Source organism: Haemaphysalis longicornis, unplaced genomic scaffold (genome assembly GCF_048455015.1).
Source record: "Haemaphysalis longicornis isolate Haplotype H1 unplaced genomic scaffold, Haemaphysalis longicornis Haplotype H1 scaffold_6, whole genome shotgun sequence".
NCBI classification, from domain to species: Eukaryota; Metazoa; Arthropoda; class Arachnida; order Ixodida; family Ixodidae; genus Haemaphysalis; species Haemaphysalis longicornis.
Genome location: NW_027526407.1, coordinates 103,144,505 through 103,167,560, shown reverse-complemented (window position 1 = coordinate 103,167,560; position 23,056 = coordinate 103,144,505). Strand labels below are relative to the sequence as shown.

General features: G+C 45.0%; 1 protein-coding gene across 1 annotated transcript in view; it reads left to right on the top strand.

Moving 5' to 3' along the window:
- The first annotated feature begins 4,045 nt into the window (after window positions 1-4,045).
- LOC144141831 (metalloproteinase-like) overlaps window positions 4,046-23,056 on the top strand; it is a 96,891-nt gene continuing 77,880 nt past the window's right edge. The window contains exon 1 of the mRNA XM_077673318.1: window positions 4,046-4,157. Within this exon, the coding sequence (XP_077529444.1) occupies window positions 4,094-4,157 (64 nt within the window). The 5' untranslated portion in view covers window positions 4,046-4,093. The remainder of the gene's footprint in view (window positions 4,158-23,056) is intronic.

Genomic DNA, 23,056 nt, shown 5'->3' with positions numbered 1-23,056 from the left:
GATGCTCCTACAGGCCTCATGGTGGACGCCTCCTCCACATCGGTGCACAGTGGAAGCCACTGGACTTCTCTTCGAAACGCCTGAAGCCAAAGAAGTACGGTACAGCACTTCTGGAAGGGATATGCTCGCAATCTATTGTTCCATGAAGCATTTCCGCTACTTCCTCGAAGGTCGTGAGTTCTACATCTTGACAGGCAACATGCCCCTCCCCTACGTATTCAAAAACCACAGTTCCTTCTACTCAGAACGGAATATTCGTGAGGTCTCATTCATCTCTCTGTTTTCTACAGACATCCGCCACATTCCAGGGTTCGAGAACAAAGCAGCCGACGCCTTTTCTCGCGTCAACGATTCCGGCACAAATGTCCTGGACTTCGAGGTGATGGCCGCGGCTCAGCGGGAGGATACTGAGTTGACGAGACTGAAGGGGGGGGGATCTTCACTAGTGCTTTTGGAGGTTGTACTTACATACAGGGCACGATAACCTGCGCTACCTCCCAGGCAACCCTACGGCCTTTTGTGCCACTGAATGTTCGCCGAGTGGTATTCAACCCTTTCCCCTCCATCAGCCAGCCGGGTGCCCACGCCAGCCAGCGGCTGATAAAAGAACGCTTCGTTTGGCCCAGCGTCAATGCGGATGTTTGACGTGGGGCTCAGACATGTTAGATGTGTCAGCAAGGGAAGGTGACTCGCCAGACTCGGGCTGCACTACAGGAATTTCGAACTCCTTAGTCCCGGTGTGACCACGTTCACCTCGACTTGGTTGGACCGCTACGTCCTGCCAAAGTTCAAGTTACCGACTCACATGTATCGACAGACAGAACCGATGGCCCGAAGTTATACCAATTTCGGACATATCAGCTGAGAACATCAGGCAGGTCTTTATCCAGACATGGGTGTCCTGCTTTGGCTGCCCCGCCCGCATAACAAATTACAGGGGACGGCAGTTCCAGGGAAACCTCTTTTCCGCGCTTTCAACCCTCCTCGGCACGAAGCTGCAGTATACAACAGCCTACCACCCCGCCAGCAACGGAATGGTGGATGGCTTGCACAGGCAACTCAAGCTGTATTTGAGGTAACTCAAGCTGCGATCACCAGCACTGGGTGGAAAAGCTCCCGCTCGTTCTTCCTGGCCTACGCTCAACGGTGAAGGAAGACCTCGGCTTCGGCGCAACGGAAATGGTTTACTGCTCATCAGTGCGCCTCCCGGGGAGAATTCTTCTCCGACCAGGCACTTTCCGCCCAAGCAGCCTCCGACCACATCGAGATGCTGCGCGCATGGCTTGCGCAACTCAGGCCAACAGCGCCTCTCATCGCCCGAAACATGAAGGTTTTCACTGTTCCCGAGATGGACTAAGTTACACATGTGTTTGTACGGCACGACACAACAAAGGCGCCCCTCACTCCACTGTACGACTGCCCTTTCAAAGTTTTGGGATGTAATAACAAGACCATCAGAATAGACGTGCGGGACAAACAAGAAGACGTCGCCGTCGACCACGCCAAGCCTGCTCATACTAAGGTTTCAGTTAATTCAGCCCTCTCACGTAGGTTTTCAGTGATAACCAGTGGACTCTTCCTTTTCGCTATTCAGCCGGTAACTGCTGCCTTTCTTTAAAAACTCCGCAATCAAGGGTGGGGGGAGCCTCTATAGCGGAAGCCGCAAGCGTCCCCCGCCGACGGGGACTTTTCCTTTCTCTCCGGTCTGCCGCCGGCTTGACGACAGTACGCCTTTGTGGAAGATGCGTATTGGCGACGGTGGTCATTCCCCCGCCCTCTTCAGCGGTCGCCTTTCGGGGGAGCGCTTAACTGGTTGTCCGGCCGACTCCTGGTACTAGACCTGGTGCCGTTGTCGTCTGCTCGCTTGGGGGTACTTTTTTCTCTCTTCTTTGAAGGACGTGGGGGTTCCCCTTCTTTCCTTTCGGGGGAAGCTCTCGGATTACACATCTTTTGGAAATAAAGAGTGTTGTCTTCAAACTGCAAACCAGCTCTTTGTCTGCTTTCTCGCCTCCTTCCACAGCCGATATTCCATTCTGCTACAAATGAAAGCAAATAATATTTTCATGGATTTAGAGATCCGGTAATGCGCCTAAGAAAAAATAACTTACTCAAAACTTGGTATTCAGATTGTGAGGCACAAAGCCAAGCACTACTGTTAAGGAATGTATGTTGGGAAAGACACGGATTCACTGGATTCTTTTACCGCCTCAGTAAATCACTCCAATGGCGTCATACCATTAAACCTATAGTAAAAGAAATGGTCGCCAAATTTTTTTGGACTGCATGATTACGTCATGTGGCTAAGCACATTTTCGAAAATTCTCAATGTTTTAAAAAAATATTTCTGGAAGCATATGGCGTTGGCACAGTTTTGTGCTGCCTACTGGAAGAACCACAGCCATGTTTTTATGTTATTTAGGTGATGTGAGATGCTATAGCATACCTAACAGTCAGCTCTTCTTGGTCTCGTCAATGCATGGCTGTGTAAAGGCGGCAAAAATAAAGACTTAACGCCCTTACACTTGTGCGTTGTCCAGCAAACACTATTCTTATGAATTGTTCAATACCCCAATTCTGGTGTGTGCTGCTTTGCAGGTATTTATTATTTCGAGATTTAAAGTGGGGACAGTTTACCAGGTCTAGGGTTACATTGAAAAGTTCGAGGGCTTACGTCGTTCGTTAGCGGCAGCTTCACGTACAATGAATACTTTTTTTCAGTGCATGTTTGTTAAGGACCCAAAAAATAAAAGCGTAATGTTGGGCCTGATGCATAAAATTAACCCTAGTCACCAAAATTTTGAGGCCTATGCCATTCCAAGAATCGCAATAATTATACGAATACGGGGGGTATTTCTGACAACCCAGGAACTCAAAGCGTCGTTTTACGACCAAAGGGAGGCGATCACACTCCCACGTCAATTTTCCCTGTGCTGCGTACCAATAGTTCTTGAAAAGAAATTTAAAGAAAAAAGGGGATTTTTATGAACACTTTATGAAGCCGGCCTCAGAAAACGGGCTTTAAAAATCATGCTTTGTCACACTATTATGATTCATCCTTTATCGTCTCACAACACAGTCACTGTTGCGAATACTATTGATATTTTGAAGCTAGGTAATTACCGTCCACTACTTATATTACCCTTAAAGATTTCGTACGGTGCATTTAGCATGCAGGACCCTATTTGATATCTCATCGCTTTGGCCCGCATCGGGAAACAAGCATTATTTCTTACCTGGATACGGTTTTATAATGGCAACATTGTGAACTTACTCGTTCGGCGACGTGTGAATACCTATTGTGGGGAAATATATCCCATATTCTCATGGTTCTACAAGACAGAGATTACAATGAACGCCCTTTGCAGTAAGCAGGGATATTCCCATGGCGCCTAAATTTTATTAGCGAGTGGGTGTGAGAAGGCTTGGAAAGGCAACAAACAATACATGCTCGACAGTGTAAGAGATAGGTTGGAAGGAGCCACAGAATGTCATGATGCAAAGAAGTGCGTTTTCTAAACTGAGGTTTTGTTCGCGGAAAATGTAGCCGCTAATTTCAACGAATACAAAGTGAAGTTCACTTCTAAATAAAAGTAAAGGTTACAATGAATTTTTACACTTTATTATCCAAGAATATTTTTGTAAAATCTGGCCCGATGATGTGTTTAGAGAACAAGTCTGTTTTGTATGATGATTGTATAAAAAAGAGCTCGGCCTTAGATGTGGCAATGCGCGGCATGAGGGTATTTATTCTTGTATGCCAAGCTCCTCCAAAGGTTTTTGCCAGCACGGCTTCCCGCTTCTGAACTCTTGTCCAAATAATAGTGGCCGTAAAGATTCTCCTGTACTTTTTTGAATAAGTAACACCATAATACTAAATACGCCGTGAAAAATGTACTTGAAACGACCTTTTCAAATTAAGTGAGCCGGTGGTGTAACAGATGCACAAACTTTGTTCGCAGGAGTGATGGTAGGCAGAGAGTGTACGACATTTATATTTAGGCGAAGGCTACTGGTGGGACTGGTGGTGACGTTGTATTCAAAATTCCACCATAAAAGATCGCTTCCATTTTCCACGTCCAGTGCAATTGTTATAATGGTGAAGAAAATATTGGTAATATTCCTATCAATAATTTCTGGCGTGCATCATGGCGAAAGTTGTGAGTGGTGTCTTAATTTTGTAAATATAGTACCTTAAGATCAGGAAAACTCGAGTTTCTCCTAAAGCAAATCGCGACTGACAAATGTTTCAGGAATTTCCACCATAAAAATTAAAGAAAATCGACAAGATGACAGTACCTTCGTGCCTAAATCTTCACCTAAGTTTCACGAAACCTTTAGGCTGCATTATCTAGAAAGTGTTTAAATTGTCATTAAAATCAGCTCATATTAACCATAATGCTAGTTTGACTTCAAACAAAGACATAGGTGTCTCTCAATTCTGCCCCGTCGCGGGTTCGATTCCCGGCCGCGGCGGCCGCTTTTCTGATGGAGGCGAAAAGCAAAAACGCCCGTGTGTACGAGATTTCGGCGCACGATAAAGATCCCCAGGTGGTCAAAATTAATCCGGAGCCCTCCACTACGGCGCGCCTCATCGCCTGCGTTGCGTCGGCGCGTTAAACCCTACAAATCAATCAAATCATTCTGCCCCTTATGTACAACGTGAGACACCGCGGATGTGCCCGGGAGACTCCGTTCGAAAAACAATATCTTAATTCGTCCACAAAGTTGCTCTTTCTCATTAATTTCATCAAATACAAAATGGGTAAGAATAAAGCACACATTTTTGCGCGAAATTGCAGGTGAGTGTAGTAAAATGAACTTGTCTATCTCGCAAAATTGCCTAACACTAACAGTCCCAAAGAGCTAATTACGCCGAAAAATGGAGTGATGTTCCCGATCTTTTGTCAATGTCGGGGGCTAAGGTATTTTTTTGCAGAACAGGAAGTGTCGAAATAAAATATCTCTTTGAGGTAATTCTTTGACTTGACGCAGAAATTGACAGTGTATGTGCTGTGTGCCTAAGGTGTCTGCTTTCTATGAATTATGGAGATACTAGTAACTCCTACTCGTAAATGTTTTCTACAATTTACATCTTGCGCATAATTATACCTAATTACTCTTGCGATCAGTGGCATAACTGCGGCCCTTAGGGATTGTGAAGATGCCTGCAATAAGTTATTTCGAAGGCAAGGGCTCTCTTATTTTTAATTTGTATTATATATTAAATTTGTATATAACACTGATATTTACATTTTACTCCGGAAAATTATGTAACAAGAATCAGAGGTTTATGAGGGAATGCGGGGCGTGGGAGTTCATTTGCAAAGTCATTTCGTGGCAAAATATTTTGGTGGAAAAATGTTTTGATATGCGTGCCTATTAACTGCTTTGAAAGCATATCCCAAAGTTTACGGAAATTGGAACGGAGCTTACGGCCGTACTAATTTCCAGACGCAAAGTTTTTGCATCTTTACCGACCATTTATGTTACTAAATATAGCATATACTTTGTAATGCGGAACAGTTTTCGCTGCTAATCTTCCAACAAATAAAACAATATTACCCACATGATTTGCAAAGGCAATATCACATCTTGGTATTTGTAAATATGCAGGGTGTCACTATACATTGTTTTGTCTAACCCATTCTGTGAGAAGTCCTAAACGTACACTCTATTCTGGCTAGACTGCTAAGCATAATGAAATCGAGTGCACAATCGCTATATTTTACCACTGGATGGTAGTATTCTTCGACGAAATCCAAAACGCAATTTTTTCTTCTCTTCTTTCGGTTTCAGTTTTTGAAGTATGAACAAAATCTGAATGGCGTTTGTTCAAATTCATTTGTGTCATAAAATCAGACATAGAAGTAGTATGCGGACCAAATTTAGCGGACGTTGCCAGCTCATTTCAGTGGGTATGACGGATCATTGGGGATCACAAAGGCGAGGAGATGGTAACTAATGAATGATACGTATCAGAACCCTGAAAATGGTGTGCAGAATGATCAATGACAATATTTATTTTAGCGCTGTGAATCAGGGGTATATGGATTTAATTATATCAGATGGATATGGACAACCACCATTGATGGTGGTCTAAATGCACTGCTTTGCATTTTCAAATTACCTACTTCGGTGCACGTTCGTTTATTGGCCATTGGTTACCTTAGGGCTAAGATATCCTGGCAAGGAAGCCAATCTAAAATCCGAAGTTAATAAGGTGGATATCTTGATTAGTAGAGTTGGGGAACTTGATAGAAAATACTGGCGAGTGGCGAGGGCGATTGAGTTTTACGTACACGATATTTTTAGTTTGAACTGGTAGGCGGCGAAGTGCTGGTAGCGGTAGGAGGACCCGTTCTCATAGTCGATACGCATGGCCCAAGTATAGGTCGGATAATTAGAAATTAAAAACACGAAAGTCACTTGACGTTCGGTAGTTCATGCTACTCTCACCGAGACATATAGCCAAAATTTGCTTGGAGATGATAATTATCTATCGATCAATCTATAGAACGACTTTTAACAAAATACAATCACCATTCTCCGAACGGTCGGTTCCGCAACCCTGCACTGAGTTGTCCTCGTGCCCCCGTTTCTCATATTGAAATGACCCGCTCGCTATTTATAAAGTGCTCAAGTGTGGTCACCTTTACTTCTGGTTACGGGGAAGCACGCTCATCGCACCTGCTCTTATTACTATGCACTAAGTCTCGTGGTCGTGCTTCCTTATACTGCATCGTGTGTGCGTTGTACGTCCATGTTCTCACGGTTATGACAACTTGTACTCACCTTAATCGCACTCTCGTGTACTGACACTAATTCTAATTCACCCTCTTACAGACTAAATACCATTCACACTCTTGGGTATAATATACTCAATAAACCTAGTTTACTCCATCACATCATACTGTAATAAAGCTCTACTTCGTAATGCATGCTCAGTAGTAGCTTTCGAGCCAGAAATATTGCTTCTTCCCCAAATGTAAAAAAACGCAAAAATATGGAGAAGCGAGGACAGCTAGGGCAATCTAAAACAGAATATATTTCACATTTATAGAAAATATGGTTTGTGTGGGTGGTGTGAACAATGTTGGAAGGGTCAAAACCAAGAATCGAAAATCGGTAATAGCAAAATGGCTTGGACCTCCAGAAAATAAAAAAGCAAACTGTTAAGCGAAACAAACCGGGCTAGGAGTGACTAACAAAGAGGAACCCGATTCAGATTGCTATTCCGGAACACGTTCGATGATCTAAAGGATGATGAGTGTAGCGTGGACACCTTGAATGTAGCGCTATAAGGATGTTCAGCAAGTCTGCGCTTACTGTGGCAGGGAAAGGAAAAATAGCTGATGTTGCAAAGTCGCTGAGACAGCATTAGTAGAGAATTGGGACTGTGTGCTAAGAACCTCGTAAAACACTGGGGACACTTGTCCGTGCAACCTGTCAAAACTTGAAGAAACAATAGAATAGTTGGCAAGAGTGAGTACAAGAAAAAAGAAAGTCGCCATTGTTAGTAATAAATGTATGAGCTTTGCAATAAATGATGCAGTGTTATAAACACCATGGAACGTTAAGTACGCAAGTAGAAAGTATGCGGAACTTTGTACATTGCTCAAAACCGACCACGGCATTCTGCCGACTGTCGCCATTCGACAGGCTTATATTTAGTCATAACCAAGGAAGAGGGGGAAATACTGAAGAGGAGGAATGAAGGTGAAGTTCCTGAAGGTGACGGTGCAGAGTAGAAATAATTGCAAGTTTTGAAATGTTGTTAAAAAGAACTGCCGTGCATATTATTGCCTCAGGACGTCAACGTTGACTTAGCCACGGAACATTCTGTGCCTAGCTGTCTCTCGCAAGAAGGATTGTTTTAAAAATCCAAAGAAACAAGGCTTATCAGCCTTAGTTGTATTTTAATGAGTACTTTATAAAAGTGACGTTTACAGCAAGTATTGACACCTTTATCTAAAGCGGTCCAATGAGCCCACATGTAACAGATTCCAATGCGTGATATTATTTTAGCATCTAGGATTAATAAATCTATACACATCGCTTCAATAAATTAGGAAGAAGCATCACACTGATTGCTAAAACAATGGTTGTGAAATTATTCGAAAATCATAGAATACAGGACACATATATAGTAGAGAAGGATATATATTGGTTCGTGCCCCATCCTTGGCGCTGTCGGCAAAAGAAGCAATTTGTTTGAGAGGGATGCTGTTCCGCATGAGCGAAAGGTGATTGTCATTCACACTTGTCGGAATAATACGTCTGGTTAAATGGGCCAGAACGGTGATAAAAAGAAATAGTAACAGCTGCAAAACTTTGAAAAGAGCAAGAGTGATGTTTTTGTTACTTCTGTTCTTGTTTTTCACTGTGTTTCTTTATATTTGTGTTTTCGCGTATTATGCCCATGTAAGATTCATTGTTTCTTTATATTTGTGTTTTTGCGTATTATGCCCATGTAAGATTCATTGTGTTTCTGTGGCATAAACTGTGTTGATGTTATAACATGTGTTTAGGCTCCTCGGTAACTTGGCTCCTGTGTTAAGTCTCGCTACTACGATGTATTCTCTACATATATAGCACAATTCAAGGATATGCAGGAAGAATGCACGAGCAGCATAAATCTTTCCAGAAAGAATAAGCACTTACCCATCCGAAAGGGAGACAGAGAAAGTCACATGTAGAAGGGGTGTTTGAAAAACGCAATTGAAAGTAAATCAGATTAGAAATCAATGGGTTAGATTTCCACCATTGTAAATGTTCTTGATGATATTGTCTTTTTTCGCCAATCTCTCAAAAATTTGTGCCTAACTCTTCGTAAGCTCTCCTCGCAGTAAGTAGCAGCTGTCCTAAATCTTGATGCATAAAAAGAAGGCAATAAACGTACACAAATCACCGCCACAATGAGTTCAGTGCCCCAATAACGCAGTGAAATCACGGGTTAAATATAATTATCAAGGCATTTTTGTTGTTCTGATCAAAGGCGTGGAAACAAAAATAATAAAATAATTATTTCGGCATGGGCTCGATCGGGAAAGTAGCATAAAACTTTTGGCAGTCACCTATCACTCCCTTTTTACATGTGTGTACTTCTGTTTATGAAGTATGGGGAATACACTCAGGTTCTGAGCAAACCCATCTAATAAAAACATTGATTCACCTAACGAACATTGAGAATATCAATTGTACTGGCTCTTAGAGAACCCGCCGTGTTTGGTCAGTGGCTAAGGCGTTGCGATGCCGAGCACGAGGTCCCGTGTGCATTTCCCGAACGCAGCGGCCGCTTTTATTATGGAGGCGAAAAGCAAAAAACGCCCATGTGCACGAGATTTCGGCGCGCGTTAAAAATCCCGAAGTTCTCAAACTTAATCCGGAGCCTTCTCCTACGGTGCGCCTCGTCGCCTGCGTTGCGTAGGCGCGTTAACCCTGCATTCAATCAACTCGTAGAGGCACGAAAACTGAGGGCCTAAATATAAACTTGTATACAACACCACGTAGCTCACATTAGATGAAGCGAGTGGGGTTTGGAAGATATACAATGTGGCTGTGGGACAGCAACTGGACCAGGACTTACCGAAATATGCGTGCCTCACGCCGGAACAAGGGGCACGATAAACTACTCATTCGTATTCTCCTTCTTGGGAAGAAGCTCTGTCCACGGAAAACATGTAATGCGCTAGATTGGAATATTTTCCGAGAAAGCGTTCTGGGCTCATCTCCACCGGCTTCAATGACTTCTGTTAACTGAAATGCTCTTCATTAGCAGATTCACAGGAAGAAGCTAATTGTGCCACACAAACCCCCGATGTGATCAAGCAGAAGGCAAACCTTTGGAAGCAAATTCTCTAGCTTACCAACGTTTACCGGATCAATGGTAAGCGGCACAAAGACCTCGATAAGACCTCAAGACAACACAAAGTAATAGCGACTTGCCAAAACTGTATGCGTTAATCTCGGTCATCAAGAAAGCATTCCGGCAAGATAGAATCCTACACAGGCCCGCAACTCTAATAAAACGCAGGGCAAGGACATGTGCACTCTGAAAGCGGCAATGATGGTGTAACAATGATGGTGAAAAGATCAAACTCTCGGGGGTATACGGCTGCAAACCACCCGCTATATCCGATGTTATACAAGTTATCATCCCAGATAATAAATTGCATACCACGATAGAACTCAATGCCCTACTCGGCCTTTCACCCAGAACAGAGAACAGAACTAGAAGATGGCTCCAAAGATTTAGGAAGAGCGTCAGGGTGTTCTCCAAACTATCCGCAGAACTACAACAAATACGGAACAGTAACTCAAATGGCCACAATGGCTAGGGCAACAACTGTCACAGGGACCACTCTCAGTAACGAGACTCTGGTCCATGCACAAAATAAAACCAACCCAATCTCCACCAAGTGTTGCACAGAGCAACACCACGACCCTGAGTGGTTTGCACAAGCACACCTCTAACCAAAAACTTGAACAAGCACTTTCCATTCCTCCCATCGAGGAGATAACCAATGAAGCCAAGGCGCTGATTAAATTCAAACGACCAATAGGACACCAAGGACATTATGTCGCTGCATGGGACGTGCGCAGCCCAAGAACACCCGATGCTTTCCCCACCACACTTTATCCACGTAGTCCACCGGAAATCGGATCCGCTACGCACAGCAAGCCGATTGGGAAAAACCATTATGCATGCCGCAAACACTGCATCGTACGCCTTTAAACGACACGACACGTAATAAAGATTACATCTACCCAGACGCCAGCGTATGCCTAAACATCACCGGAATGTCCTGGATGTGCCCGTTGTCCCAGCGCTCTCGGGTATCACGCCATGTGCAATAGCCAAACCACGAGCCTTGAAGCAGGACAGCATACCATCAACCATGCCGTATCCTTGCTCGCCTATGATAATAATTAGCCTCTGCCACAACTTATTTATATCCTCAGAGACTCTTAGGAAGCATTGAAAAGAATAATAATAATAGGTAATAGTAATAATCGTAATTTAACAACAATAACAACAAATAACAACAATAATAACAACAACAATAATACCAATAATAACATTTTACAAGACTACAAATGACCAAAGCAAATAAGGTATACGAAGCGAAAACTGTGCAACTCCACGAAACACAAGCCTGATTTGACTGGTTAACGCGCCATGATCCTTCTTCCTTGGGCAATCAAGTGACCTACGAGGTCACACAAGAAATTGCACAATCCAAACCACCACTGGCGCCTGATGAATATTCCACATGGTCGCCTACGCTCCCACCGGTTATGGCACTACAACGGTATAAGAATGAACGCACCAAGCTTAAAAAACAAATTCAAGCAGATTAATTGAGCCATCTATCACCGCTACAGCACGAACTAATAAAAATTTTATTCACGAGAATTTCGCACCGACGAGGTTTACACACCTCAAATGCATCGAAAGTGCTACACTCCCCATTTCCTTCCAAGATAGCCATGCAGTGTACCCCTGCAAACCTCACTCATCTGGTATGGCTATGTCCGACTTTCACCAAACACCGAGCAACCACCGCCACGCAACTGCACCCTCATTTGCAGGGAATTGCGATTGAAGTATGCAGATAAACACAACTTTACTCTCTCAAGAGTTTCCTCGAATGAGTTGTCTTAGCCCCGACCTCACCGGTTCTGTTCGCGGTTGGATATTTTACCTGTCAGGTGTGATGAATTATTCCAATAGTGGCGCATAAAAAATCTAATCCTTGATAAGCCTGAACAAGAGGATTAGCAGTGAAATGCAAGAACCACGCCGTTGCGTCAGTGCTTTACTCTCCTTTGCCCTTTACCTGCCACTGTTTAGACCATCCCTTTGAATAAGTTGTTTAACTACTCTATTTGCTGACAAAAAATTAAGGCCGTTCCACTCAATGTGAAAGCTATCGGACGTGCAGAATACTGATTCGCCTTAATGGGCCGTTTATGCTTTCTCAGTGCGACCCAATGCAATCAGGTTTTTGACAGGGGGAGCAAGAGGTAGGGAAAAGGGCCCGAAACTGGGGTGCCGTGGGGTGCCGACACCTTATCAGGCCCTAGGGGGAGGAGAGAGGGAGTTAAAAGGAGGGGATAGTGGGGAATACTAAGAGAAATATTTAATGAGGATAGAGGATACGGAGTGTATATTTGGGTATGGCGGCTACTGCGTAGTGGATGCACGCAGACTGAGACACCGGGCGGAGAGGGTGCCGTGAAGGCGAGGGAGGCAGCAACGGCGGCTAGAGAAAAGGGTCAAGGGGTCTTAGACAGGAATGCGGGAGGAAGTGCCCATACGAGCACCTCCACTCCGGCGGCCGTGGCGACACACACGCCCGCGTACTGGGCCCTGGGTGTATCCCAGCGGGACGGGCGGTCCTAAAAAAAATTAAGAAAAAAGAAAAAGGAAAAGCGCCCTGAGCAGCTCGGGGAGACGGTAGAGGGGGCTTTCTCAGTGCTCGCACACCTACTGGCTGCAACTGCGCCAGCGGGAGTTCTGTTCATTGTGTGATTGCTTTTCCTTCCGCAAGTGCCGGCGTTGCACTGCCACTTTTTTCGCTTACTATCGTACAAGCCAACCCTAACTAAATGAACGCGGGCCATGGCGGTTAATTACGAATTTAGCCTCAAATGTACCAATACTTCTCTTTGCCCTAAACAACAGGAAGATGTATAAAAATGCGAACGGTTCACGAGTTTCGAACGCTTATGACTATATAAACCTCTTGGCCTTCGAAGGTTCCGGGTTTCGCCGCGACGACAGCGGCTGCGACAGAACACCGTAGACATGGCTTTACACTTGAGACCTGCGAGCGAGCTACGACGACAAGGCGCCGCCCTTAAGTGATCTACAGTTAAAAATACACGAAATAATACCCATATACGCTTCCTTTTAAAAAACACTCGTTTACGTTCACTCGAGTGGCTCACAAGACGTTTTGTGAGCGGATGTAAATTAGGGGATTCCACCAGTCCGAATTGTGGTTTTGTGACGACTCAATCAGAAAGCGCGAAGTAAAAGCGCTCAAATACCAACCGTTTAAATGTTGAAGACGTAAAGCTTCGACGAGGTATGCCCTCTCATCTGCAATCTAGCGGCCCATGCGCCTTCGTTCTGTTCAAAGATGCTTGAAGCTAAATCCCCGCTGGGGCAACTTAATTTATGCTCATCATGTCATACATATGCGTTTCAACAAAGTGGACAATTGATAACATTGGATGGATAAATATAGGCTTCTTGTCATCCCAGATTCTTTTAGGAGATGTCTAGCGCCCTTTTGTTTCTTGCTGTATTTTCTTGAGATAATTCCTGATGTACTGATGCACCGAAATGCCTGCCCTTTACTATCATGGCCGGGCAGGTTCCAATGTTTTTTTAAGAGGGCATAGTTCTGCGCTAAAAAATGAGTGTTCTCAAAGATTTGGAAAGTTCTTTTCTAGTCTTTAAAAGTATTTCAGCTAAAAATATTCATTAGCGTGTGGCTTAGAACACAGATTTGTGCTGTCTATATGTTTCGAAAAAAGCGCAAGCCAATCCTTCTTTTTAAAGCGAAACTCTACTTTTTTCAAAGAAGCTATCTGCAGCGCAAAGACGCCTTGCAGGACAGTCATCTATCTCGGACAATCATGATGAGTAATTCGGTGGTGAAGTGAAAGCATAAAACACTTGAGTGGCTGGAATGGAACCTGGGTTCGTTGCGTTTTGAAGTCGGCGTTTATCCGATTACCCCATTTCGACATGGTCCAAACTCAGTAGAAACTCAGTCAAAACCCAGACGGCAACCACATAATCCGCGGCGATGAAGTTTCGCGTTCAATCTTCGTCATCGTTAGACGGAAGGGCTCGAGATTTTTTTAACGCACCTTCATAAAGCTCCCCTTTATTATAATCACCCTTCAAGCGGCAACACTGGACAAGGCAACTTTGGAGGACAATAATACGAGATGGGACGAATTCCTGCTGACTCACTGTTGGCTTGTGTATTTCTGTGATGTGGCCTTTGCGTCAAGTTGCCCAGAACAACAGTACCAATGGCGCTTTTGTAACCCTTCCGACGAAGACAGTGTCGGCCACTCTCACTTCATTGTCGTGGAATCAATCGTTAAAACGAGTCATGCAAATGGCGACAGCTTGCCTCCTGTGAGCGGCGGAGATATCCCAGGAGACTCATTAAGGTAACTACCACCGCAGCGTTAGCTGTTCGCCAAGAGCACTCTTCGCTTTGTAGTCCCTCATTCATAGGCAAAACCTGCATAAAAAGGTCTTTCCCTTACACTTCCCGTACGGCGTACAGCGCGCGATTCCAGAGAAGACATACAAGATTTTTCAGAGCACTAATGGCTTCACCTGCTCCCTGCCGAGCCGACAGAAAATCGCTCATGTCCCACTACTTAAGCTCCACAACTCTCTTACACCTTTTGCTTGCCTTTGTTACTTGTGCTGTGTGTTTTATGAAGGACGTTATGTTCAGAGGCCATTGACGATAAGACGTCAGTACGATCGAGGAAGAGTACACGCTGACCCCATTAAAGGACCACAGAGTTATGTGCCAGGTGTATACCAGCCGCGGTCCTAGTGCTTGGAGTGAACAATAAATGGGCTACATTGTCAGGAGATAAGAAGTGGGGCTGCGTTCACAGCTTACTTAACTTGGTGACTTCTTCTCTGTGGACTACACATGATGTGTCAATACATGTAAAATGCTAACCTTCTTCTGCAACTTTCCACATCAAGTATTCATTTTTTGTTATTTCCCCTAGGACAGAAAGGTAATGAATGCCGCAGAATGTCACGGCTTATCAGAAACAACGACCAGTGGGATGCACGCGGCCACCCTTTGCGGGATCTCTCCCAGCCGCATTGCAGATATTGGAAATCGACCGCTAATAATCCTATCTGTTCTGCCTTCGCCTGACATTTTTAGTGGAGTGTGTGGGTTCATTCCCAACCTCTCCCAAGATTTCAGCAGCGTCGGTATGGTCACTATTGTCAAAGGTACGCGGACCGTGTCGAGAGCCTACGACCAGGCGCGCCCACAGTTCGGCCATTTCTCCAGCATAGTGTGTGATTCCAAGAGATGAAACAAAGACCCCAAGACAAACTGCCGTGAGGAGAGCCCATGATGTACCTCCCACTCTTTCGCCCAACGTTGCTCCGAGCATCACCACCGATTCGTCGCTCTCTGAGGATGTCGCTGCTTCAGGGTCATGTATCATCAATGCCATCATCGTCAAATGACTCTCACTGCATATATTCAAGGCATTTCTCATTGGCATCGCAACTCTCGCCTTGCAATGGTCTCAAGCTGGAAGTTCGTTCTCGAGAGGAGCGTTATGTGCCTGCATACATAGGTGGTCAATGTCCCATAGGGCCACGACCCACTACGGACTACGACAAGGAACGGGCGCCCGCGCAGCCGGAGTGGCCTCTGTTACGGCTGTCTTGTAATTATGGATCACCCATAATTTATAACAATTCTTTGTCTCGCCTTTTCTGTCACCTGGAGCGCCTTTAGAAGACTAACGAAAGCCAAGGGCGCAGGTATTGGTCCCTCCAGAAGAGCGAGGCGAAAACAAAGTAGCATCAAAGGCATAATTGCTAGCGTTATTGGAACCACCAGCATCGACAACAAAAACGAAGGATATTCAGCAACAACCGCAGTGATATGTGGTGCGAGGCCGCGAACCTGCTCCATTTTGTTTAGCGGTCATTGCGTCTCATCCGCTATTTGGTTCTGACCACCACATACCCTTAAAATTTGAGCCTGCTGCGGTCGTCATATCTTACACGGCAACTCCCCAACAATATGCTCATACTGTCATGGCACCTCCTCGGGATATTGAGCTAGAGCGTGCCCGTACGCGATATTACGTTTTATCTGCTTTCCAACGGGGGCGTGGCCTTCATTCCTCTACTCTCACTGACGTCAATGCCGCTCAGCCTTGCCATGCGCGACACGTTTTTTTAGTGGCTCAGCAACCTAGCTTTCCCAAATATGTTTTATAATTCGCCTGTAGCACTTGCAAACTGCTCCGCGGGAATATATGCGCTTTTTGGGATGCTTTTGTAAAGCGCCGAAACATTTTTAAATCTCCGCCAGCATCCAATGCGCAGTCATGCTCTAGGCGATTTGAAGCGCTGTGGGCCAGCTTGTGACAGCTGCCGTGGTGTGTGCCAGCTCTGCAACAAACCCTCCCGGTTCCGTGTGCGCAACTTCAGAACCTGCCGCTGGGTTGGGTGGGTGGTGGTGACTTAAAAAAGTGCGCGTTGTGATTCAGACGCCTTACCATTCTTCGATGCTCACGACATCCCCAGACAAACTGACTCCTGCGATTGCCCGTGTCGTCGCCAGAAAATTTACTACGTGACGTGATGTGTCAGTTTTTCTCCTTTTCTTTCCGCATTAAGATGTGTGAACGTGTTTCGTATGCCGAACACCACTTTATTCTTGCATGAGCGCTTAAACAAGAACAAATCATTTTCATCTGAGGCTAATCAAGCGTACAAGATTTCCGCTGGTTGAACAATGCCGTGTTGAGATTAACGAAGTCGGGAGTGTTACTGTTATGTTATGGTGAATTTTTATGCCTGCAGTACTCCCTCAGCTTGCGAGCTTCAAGCGATTATGGCGAGAGAATTGCACATGCTCGACCGGTTGAATTTGTAACCGGAGTTTGTTAGGGCGAGTGGTAAACAATGCATTTCAATGCTGCTCACTGAAATGTTTCAGGCAGAACTAGACAGGCGAGTGCACCTGTGGACAAACTTTTACCACCGCATTGTTTCTAGAAAACGTTTCTCTGATGTTCAGAACAGAAATGTCCTGTTGTTTTATTATTGTTACGGTGCATGTAAACATTTAGGTGGAATTGTTTTACAAACCAGCAAAGTTACATTGTTCTGTTTATATCCATGGAATGTGCTTAAATACAAACAATTTTTCGTGCATTGTTTTTTTCGTTATTTCTTTTCGATTTCATAGTCATACCAACGCGGACAAGAGTGACCAGTAAACAGTAATTGTGTGGCACTGCATTTAAGGCAGGAATTCAAAACTCTAGCTGTAGCGCTCTCCACACAATTCATGGCTTCACTGCCTACTGCTAGCAGAAAAACGTGTGTGACCCAAACCTCCTTTTGGATGGGTTGCATACAGTTATTTCTTTTAGCTTGTTGTTGTGCAACGCTTATTATCAGAAAGCTAGTGCAGTGGGATCATTCTTTAGATGACTGTCATGAGCAACCCGCCAATGGGTGTGTGGTGAAACCCCCGAAGAGTATGTGCCAAACAAGAACGTATGAAGTAAGCTCGCAAGCTGAGGGAGTACTGCAGGCATAAAAATTCACCATAACATAACAGTAACACTCCCGACTTCGTTAATCTCAACACGGCATTGTTCAACCAGCGGAAATCTTGTACGCTTGATTAGCCTCAGATGAAAATGATTTGTTCTTGTTTAAGCGCTCATGCAAGAATAAAGTAAAATGAACAGAAAGAGGAGAAAAGAAAGAGGAAGGATGGAAGCGTTGGGAGAAGGAAGAAGAGAAGACCAGGCTACGATCCTTGAAACTACCCCAGCATGTTCTGGGCCTGACGACGCCTCAGACCTATTGTCAGAAGCTCAAGGCGACGATCATGAAAGGAAACCGTGAGGCAGTGCTCTATTGGTGGCTCCAGGTTACCAAAAAGCTGCCGGGCTGGGACTCTCGGGCTACGCTGCGACGCCAGTTCCACATCGTATCTAGGGCTACGCTCCCTTTGCTGTTGGCGGCGACGGTTGGGCGCAATTCGTGCAAGTACTACGAGACACGACGTCGACGTTGACATTGACCCACACATCAAATAGCACGACATGACCCGTAACACGAGGCGCCAAAATACTTGAACGTTTACGCAAACTCAAACCGCGAGAAGAATTCTTTGACGCTTTAACGTTACTTATCCTGTGCTCCGAAATACCGTCCTCGTCCATTAAACGTTTTTTCCTGTGTTGCCCGTCCGCTTGAGATGAATTGGCGTGACAATTGGGGCGAGCCTCCCAGGATACATTATTGTTCATGGTGACTCTCAATTCAGTCAGGTATATTTTGGACATGGAAAAAATTGTTAGCCCTACACCGAGGCAAAAGGGTTCATGGAAAAAGAGGCGTTGGGAATGTAGGATAGAGCAGCCAGGAAGAGTAGAAGAGCGCCACACGAGAGTAGAAAAGAGCAGAGAGGGAACAGAAAATAGTTGAACTTAAACTGCAGCTCGCTGAATATGCTTCGCAGGGGTCAGTAGTGCGCACAGGAGAAAGATCAGGTTCGGTATCACCTCGAGCCCCAAGTATCTGCCCAAAAAAATCATGGCCCCATTTATAAAAAGAAAGAGGAATTGGACACCTATTTATAACGTTTTTAGAGAATAGCCGTCGGCCAGGACTGGGAAAGGCCCCAATGGGCTACGGCCTTGAGCTTGTGTTTGGCAGGCGCAGCATTACGCATCTTCGCCCGAATGCCAGCGTCCGACTCCAACGACTGCGACAAAGGGACGATTGCGCTACTGCAGCGGTCTCGCTTGACTGCTGAAGGAGGTTTCAGAGAAAAGTTTAGGTGCTGCCAACCAGAAGACGCTGAAACCGGTCGACAGTTTGCAGCACGGATCAGCAAATACTTCGATCGGTCGATGGAGCTCTCCGGCGCTGAAAAGACCTATGAGTCTATCAGCAATCAGATTGTCCCCGAACAATTCCTGAATTGCTGTAATCACAAGTTAGTCGTGTTTTTAAGGAAAAAGGGATTACAAGCGATTGACGACCTGGTTGACTTAACTGATGGCTTTCTCGTAGCGCAGGGTTTAAAACTTTGGTAGGGTGACTGACGAACAAGAACAGCTGGATGGTAGAGCAAACACGCCAGAATTATTGAAGCTTTGCATTCCCAAACAGGTTCCCAGAAGAGGCTTCCTCTGTAATGGGGTAGGCCATTTAACCGCGGACTTCCGCATTAACTTTGTAGGCATCAAACCTGAGCAGATTTGCCCTGTCTGCGATAAGAAAGGGCACAGCAGGGAGGCCTCTTGCTTTAAACCACGAGAAATAGTTGCAAGCATGATGTCTCCACATGCAAAACCAGCGCAAAGGCCGAATGATACTCAAGAAAAAGGAGCTGAAGGCGGAACAGTAGGCGCATGCATGGTGATGGACAATAGTGACAGAATTCCGATCAGTGACGGGGTAGTCCAAGGGAAAGAGATCACAGTATTGAAGGATAGCGTTGCTAATACGGTAGTGATTGAAAAGGCTTTTGCCCCATGAAAGATCTGACAGGAAAGAAGTCACCAGTTATTTTCGTTGACAATACTATCAAGTGGTTACCTGAAGCCAGCATAGAGATAATACCCCATTATTCTGGGAAGGTTAGTGCAAAATGGCTAGAGAACCCTTTATGTGACTTGATATTGTGAAATGTTCCAGGGGTTCGAGTTGTAGACACTCCCGACCCCCAGTGGCTTTGCAAGGCAGAAATTATGCAGACAGGGAGTCCCCGCATGAGATCACAAGAGCTACACAAGACAAATGGTGATTTATCGCATATAGAGTATGCCCAAGTGGAAATATCAGCAGCCGTTGAAGCAACCGAGCTCTCCCAAATAGGTTTTATAATTCGCCTGTAGCACTTCCAAACTGCTCCGCGGGAATATATGCGCATTTGGGATGCTTTTGTAAAGCGCCGAAACATTTTTAAATCCCCGCCGGCATCCAATGCGCAGTCACGCTCTAGGCGATTCGAAGCGCTGTGGGCCAGCTTGTGACAGCTGCCGTGGTGTGTGCCGGCTCTGCAACAAACCCTCCCGGTTCCGTGTGCGCAACCTCAGAACCCCGTGAAGGAGGGAAGGAGCAGACCACTCCAAAAGCTTCATTTATCAACCCCTTACCCTAAACTTTCGTGCGTTGGCTAAGCACCAGATACAAGATCGGACACTGCAGGGCTGTTATCAGCAAGTAGGGGTGGAGTGGAGATGACATAGTGTTGTTTACATGTTTAGAGTTCAGAATGAACTGCTTTAGCGAAGATGCCTTTTCCGCTCTGGACGAGTAGTCACGCAGCTTGTCGCACCACAAGATATACAGCAGGAGCTCTTGGCTTTGGCGCACAAAAACATCATGGAGGCCATCGAGGAATGTGTGAAACAATCAGAAGAATAGCTGAACATTTCGTTTGGCCAGGCATGCGAAGTGATGCAAGGAAATGTGTCTAGTCCTGCAAGGTTTGCAAGCAAGTTTTTTCCAAAGTCTGTGTTATCCCAAGGCACGCGAAACAAGGAGAGGTGGTCTCCGAGTGGCCGTCGAAGTACAGCGAGCATCATACGAGTGGGCGATATAGCGTACGAAGTTGTGGCATATTTAGGTGAGAGTAGCACTGCTTAGTAATAGTTACTCGGATCACATGACTGGGAAGGGAGGTGCAGGCGCTGATGTTAAAAACAGTGACTTTGTAAATTTAATTGTTTCTTGGGTAATGTAGAAGTTTGTATATAGTGTTGTTCAGCAGGTCGTGTGAATTGTAAAGTGTAGTGTTCAGGTAGATACTTCAGAAACTCAGAACTGTAGTAAATGGCAAACTTTGTATCGGGAAGCTGAAATGTGTTTGAGAACTGTGTACGTTATACTGTATTATAACTTTGTGGCGCAACCGTGAATGTGAGAATGGAGCGTGCTAGTCAAGCTCGTGGATTCTTTACGATCAAATCGGCGGACAATCTTGGTGCAATGAGTAAGCCGTTTTTAGCAACCCCCGAGTGGGTGTGTGCCGAAACCCTCGAAGGTGTATGTGCGAAACTTCCAAGGAGAATGTTCCAAACAAGAAGGTACGATGTGAGCCAACAGTGAAATGAACAAAAGAGGAGAAGAGGAAGAGGAAAGAGGCAAGCGTTGGGAGAAGGAAGAAGACAAGAGAAGGCTACAATCCTGGAACCCACCCCAGCATGATCTGGGCCTGACGATGCCTGAGGCCTACTGACAGTAGCTCCAGGCGAGAATCCTCGAGGGAGACCATGAGGCAGTGCTCCATCGGTGACTCCAGGTTACCAAATAAGCTACCCGGCTGTGACGGTCGGGCTACGCTGCGACGCCGGTTCCACATCGCAACTAGGGCTACGCTCCCTTGGCTGTTGGCGGCGATGGTTGGGTCCACTTTGTGCGAGCACTACGAGACACGACGGTCACCTTGACCCACAAATCAAATAGGAAGACATCACCCCTAACGTGAGGCGCCAAAATACTTAGACGTTTACGCAAACTCAAAACGCGAGAACAATTCTTTGACTGTTTGCCGTTACTTAACCTGTGCTCCGAAATATCGCCGTCTTAAATTAAACGTTTTTTTCTGCGTGTCCTGTCCACTTGCTGAATTGGCATGACAGTGACCGAATATTTTGTTTTTGTTCTGTTCATCCCTATATTTACACAATGTAAGTGTAGTGGTTTTCATGTCTTCTCCTAGATCAAATGTATCTCTAATGGAGTTTATGAACCTAACATGCTGTGAACATCACACTTTCTGCTAATAGAAATAAAGTGCTTTAAGTACAGTGTAGAAGAATTTTTTTTCATGTCCCGTAAATGGGAAGCAGCAGTATTCGCAGCTGCAGTTGCAGCAGTGTAACTCATTGCTCTTAGTTTTATATCCCATTCTCTGATGACAATCACCAGAGCCATTATGCAAAAGATTTCTTAAGTGCTGGATACAGAAGTTTGCCGTTGCTCTATTTTCCACGTTACAGTGCAGGGTGTAAAATACTTACTCTGTTTTCCGTGTGAAATATTGCCAAAATAAAAAAAAACTAGTAATGCTTAGAGCCATGCATCGGTGGAATAACTGATTCAAGCGTACTATTTTGCGGAAGTGAAGTGTGAACAGATGCATCACAACGGCTCTATAAAAGTGCTGTGTGCTTTGTGGGTGCAGTAAAACCTAACGACCAAGTATAGTACTTAAAAGATCTTTTGCTCATTACTGTGGTGTACTACCACCAGCAAATAGGCAAATAGGCAAATAGGCAACGAAGTTAGGCATCAGCTTTGCCTTTCACTGTGGCCGTTCACGCAGCTTCTGTAAAAGGGACCAAACATGCTTACCTTTACCAAGAACTACGTGGCAGCTCATACACATCCTGCTACATCATGCCAGTTCAGAGGGAAATGAAAAAAGTGCGACAGTGTTTTTTTATTCCCTGCAAAGAAAGCGTAATTGGTCATAAAGCAGAAATAAAAATTCAATTTAAGTAGTTCAAGTAAAGTTTTCAGCCTCTAAATAAAGTCGACGGGCGAAATTTAACCTCGTGGTAAATTTTATCAGTGATGTTGCTTTGTTTTAAAAAGATAAAAATATCAGCTCTGGGCAAGATCGAACATTTTTCACCTGCCAAACAAATGTCTCCAAAATAAAAAGAAAGTTTAGGTGTAACAGTTGGCATGAAAATCTGAAAGCCAGCATTTATTTGACACAACCAAGCCCGTTTTACAATTAGTCTGTCGTTTCAAAATAGGGGAATCTGTTTAAAAGTAATGCCACTGAAAGAGTGTAGTGTAGGATCACTTTTACAGTCCAAATGCATTGGTTCCAATTCTTTGCAGCTACAAATAGACCTTTTGCCTTGCGGCGGGAAGGTAGCACATGACTCGAAATTCTTACGTCATTATTTCTTCTGTATTTTTGTCTGTGGCCATTTCCCCACGCTCCTTTTCTAGCACATCCCATTGAGAAAACACAGAAGTGCACGCATACTTAGCGTAAATAACCAATAGCCCATTTAAATCTACTCCAGGGGGAAGGTCTGTCCCATTGACCTCTAAAAGCTCCTTTCCTTAGCCACCCGTGCCCAGTCTTTACCGCCAAATTTTCTTACTTCGCCTGCCCATCGAGGTACTTTGGCAATACTGGTTGTTACTTCGTCATGTGACATGGCCAGCCCATGTCTACTACTTTTGCTTAGGAAACCTTAACTATACTATCTTACACGAGAGTTTGTTTCCTGATCTAAAGTAACT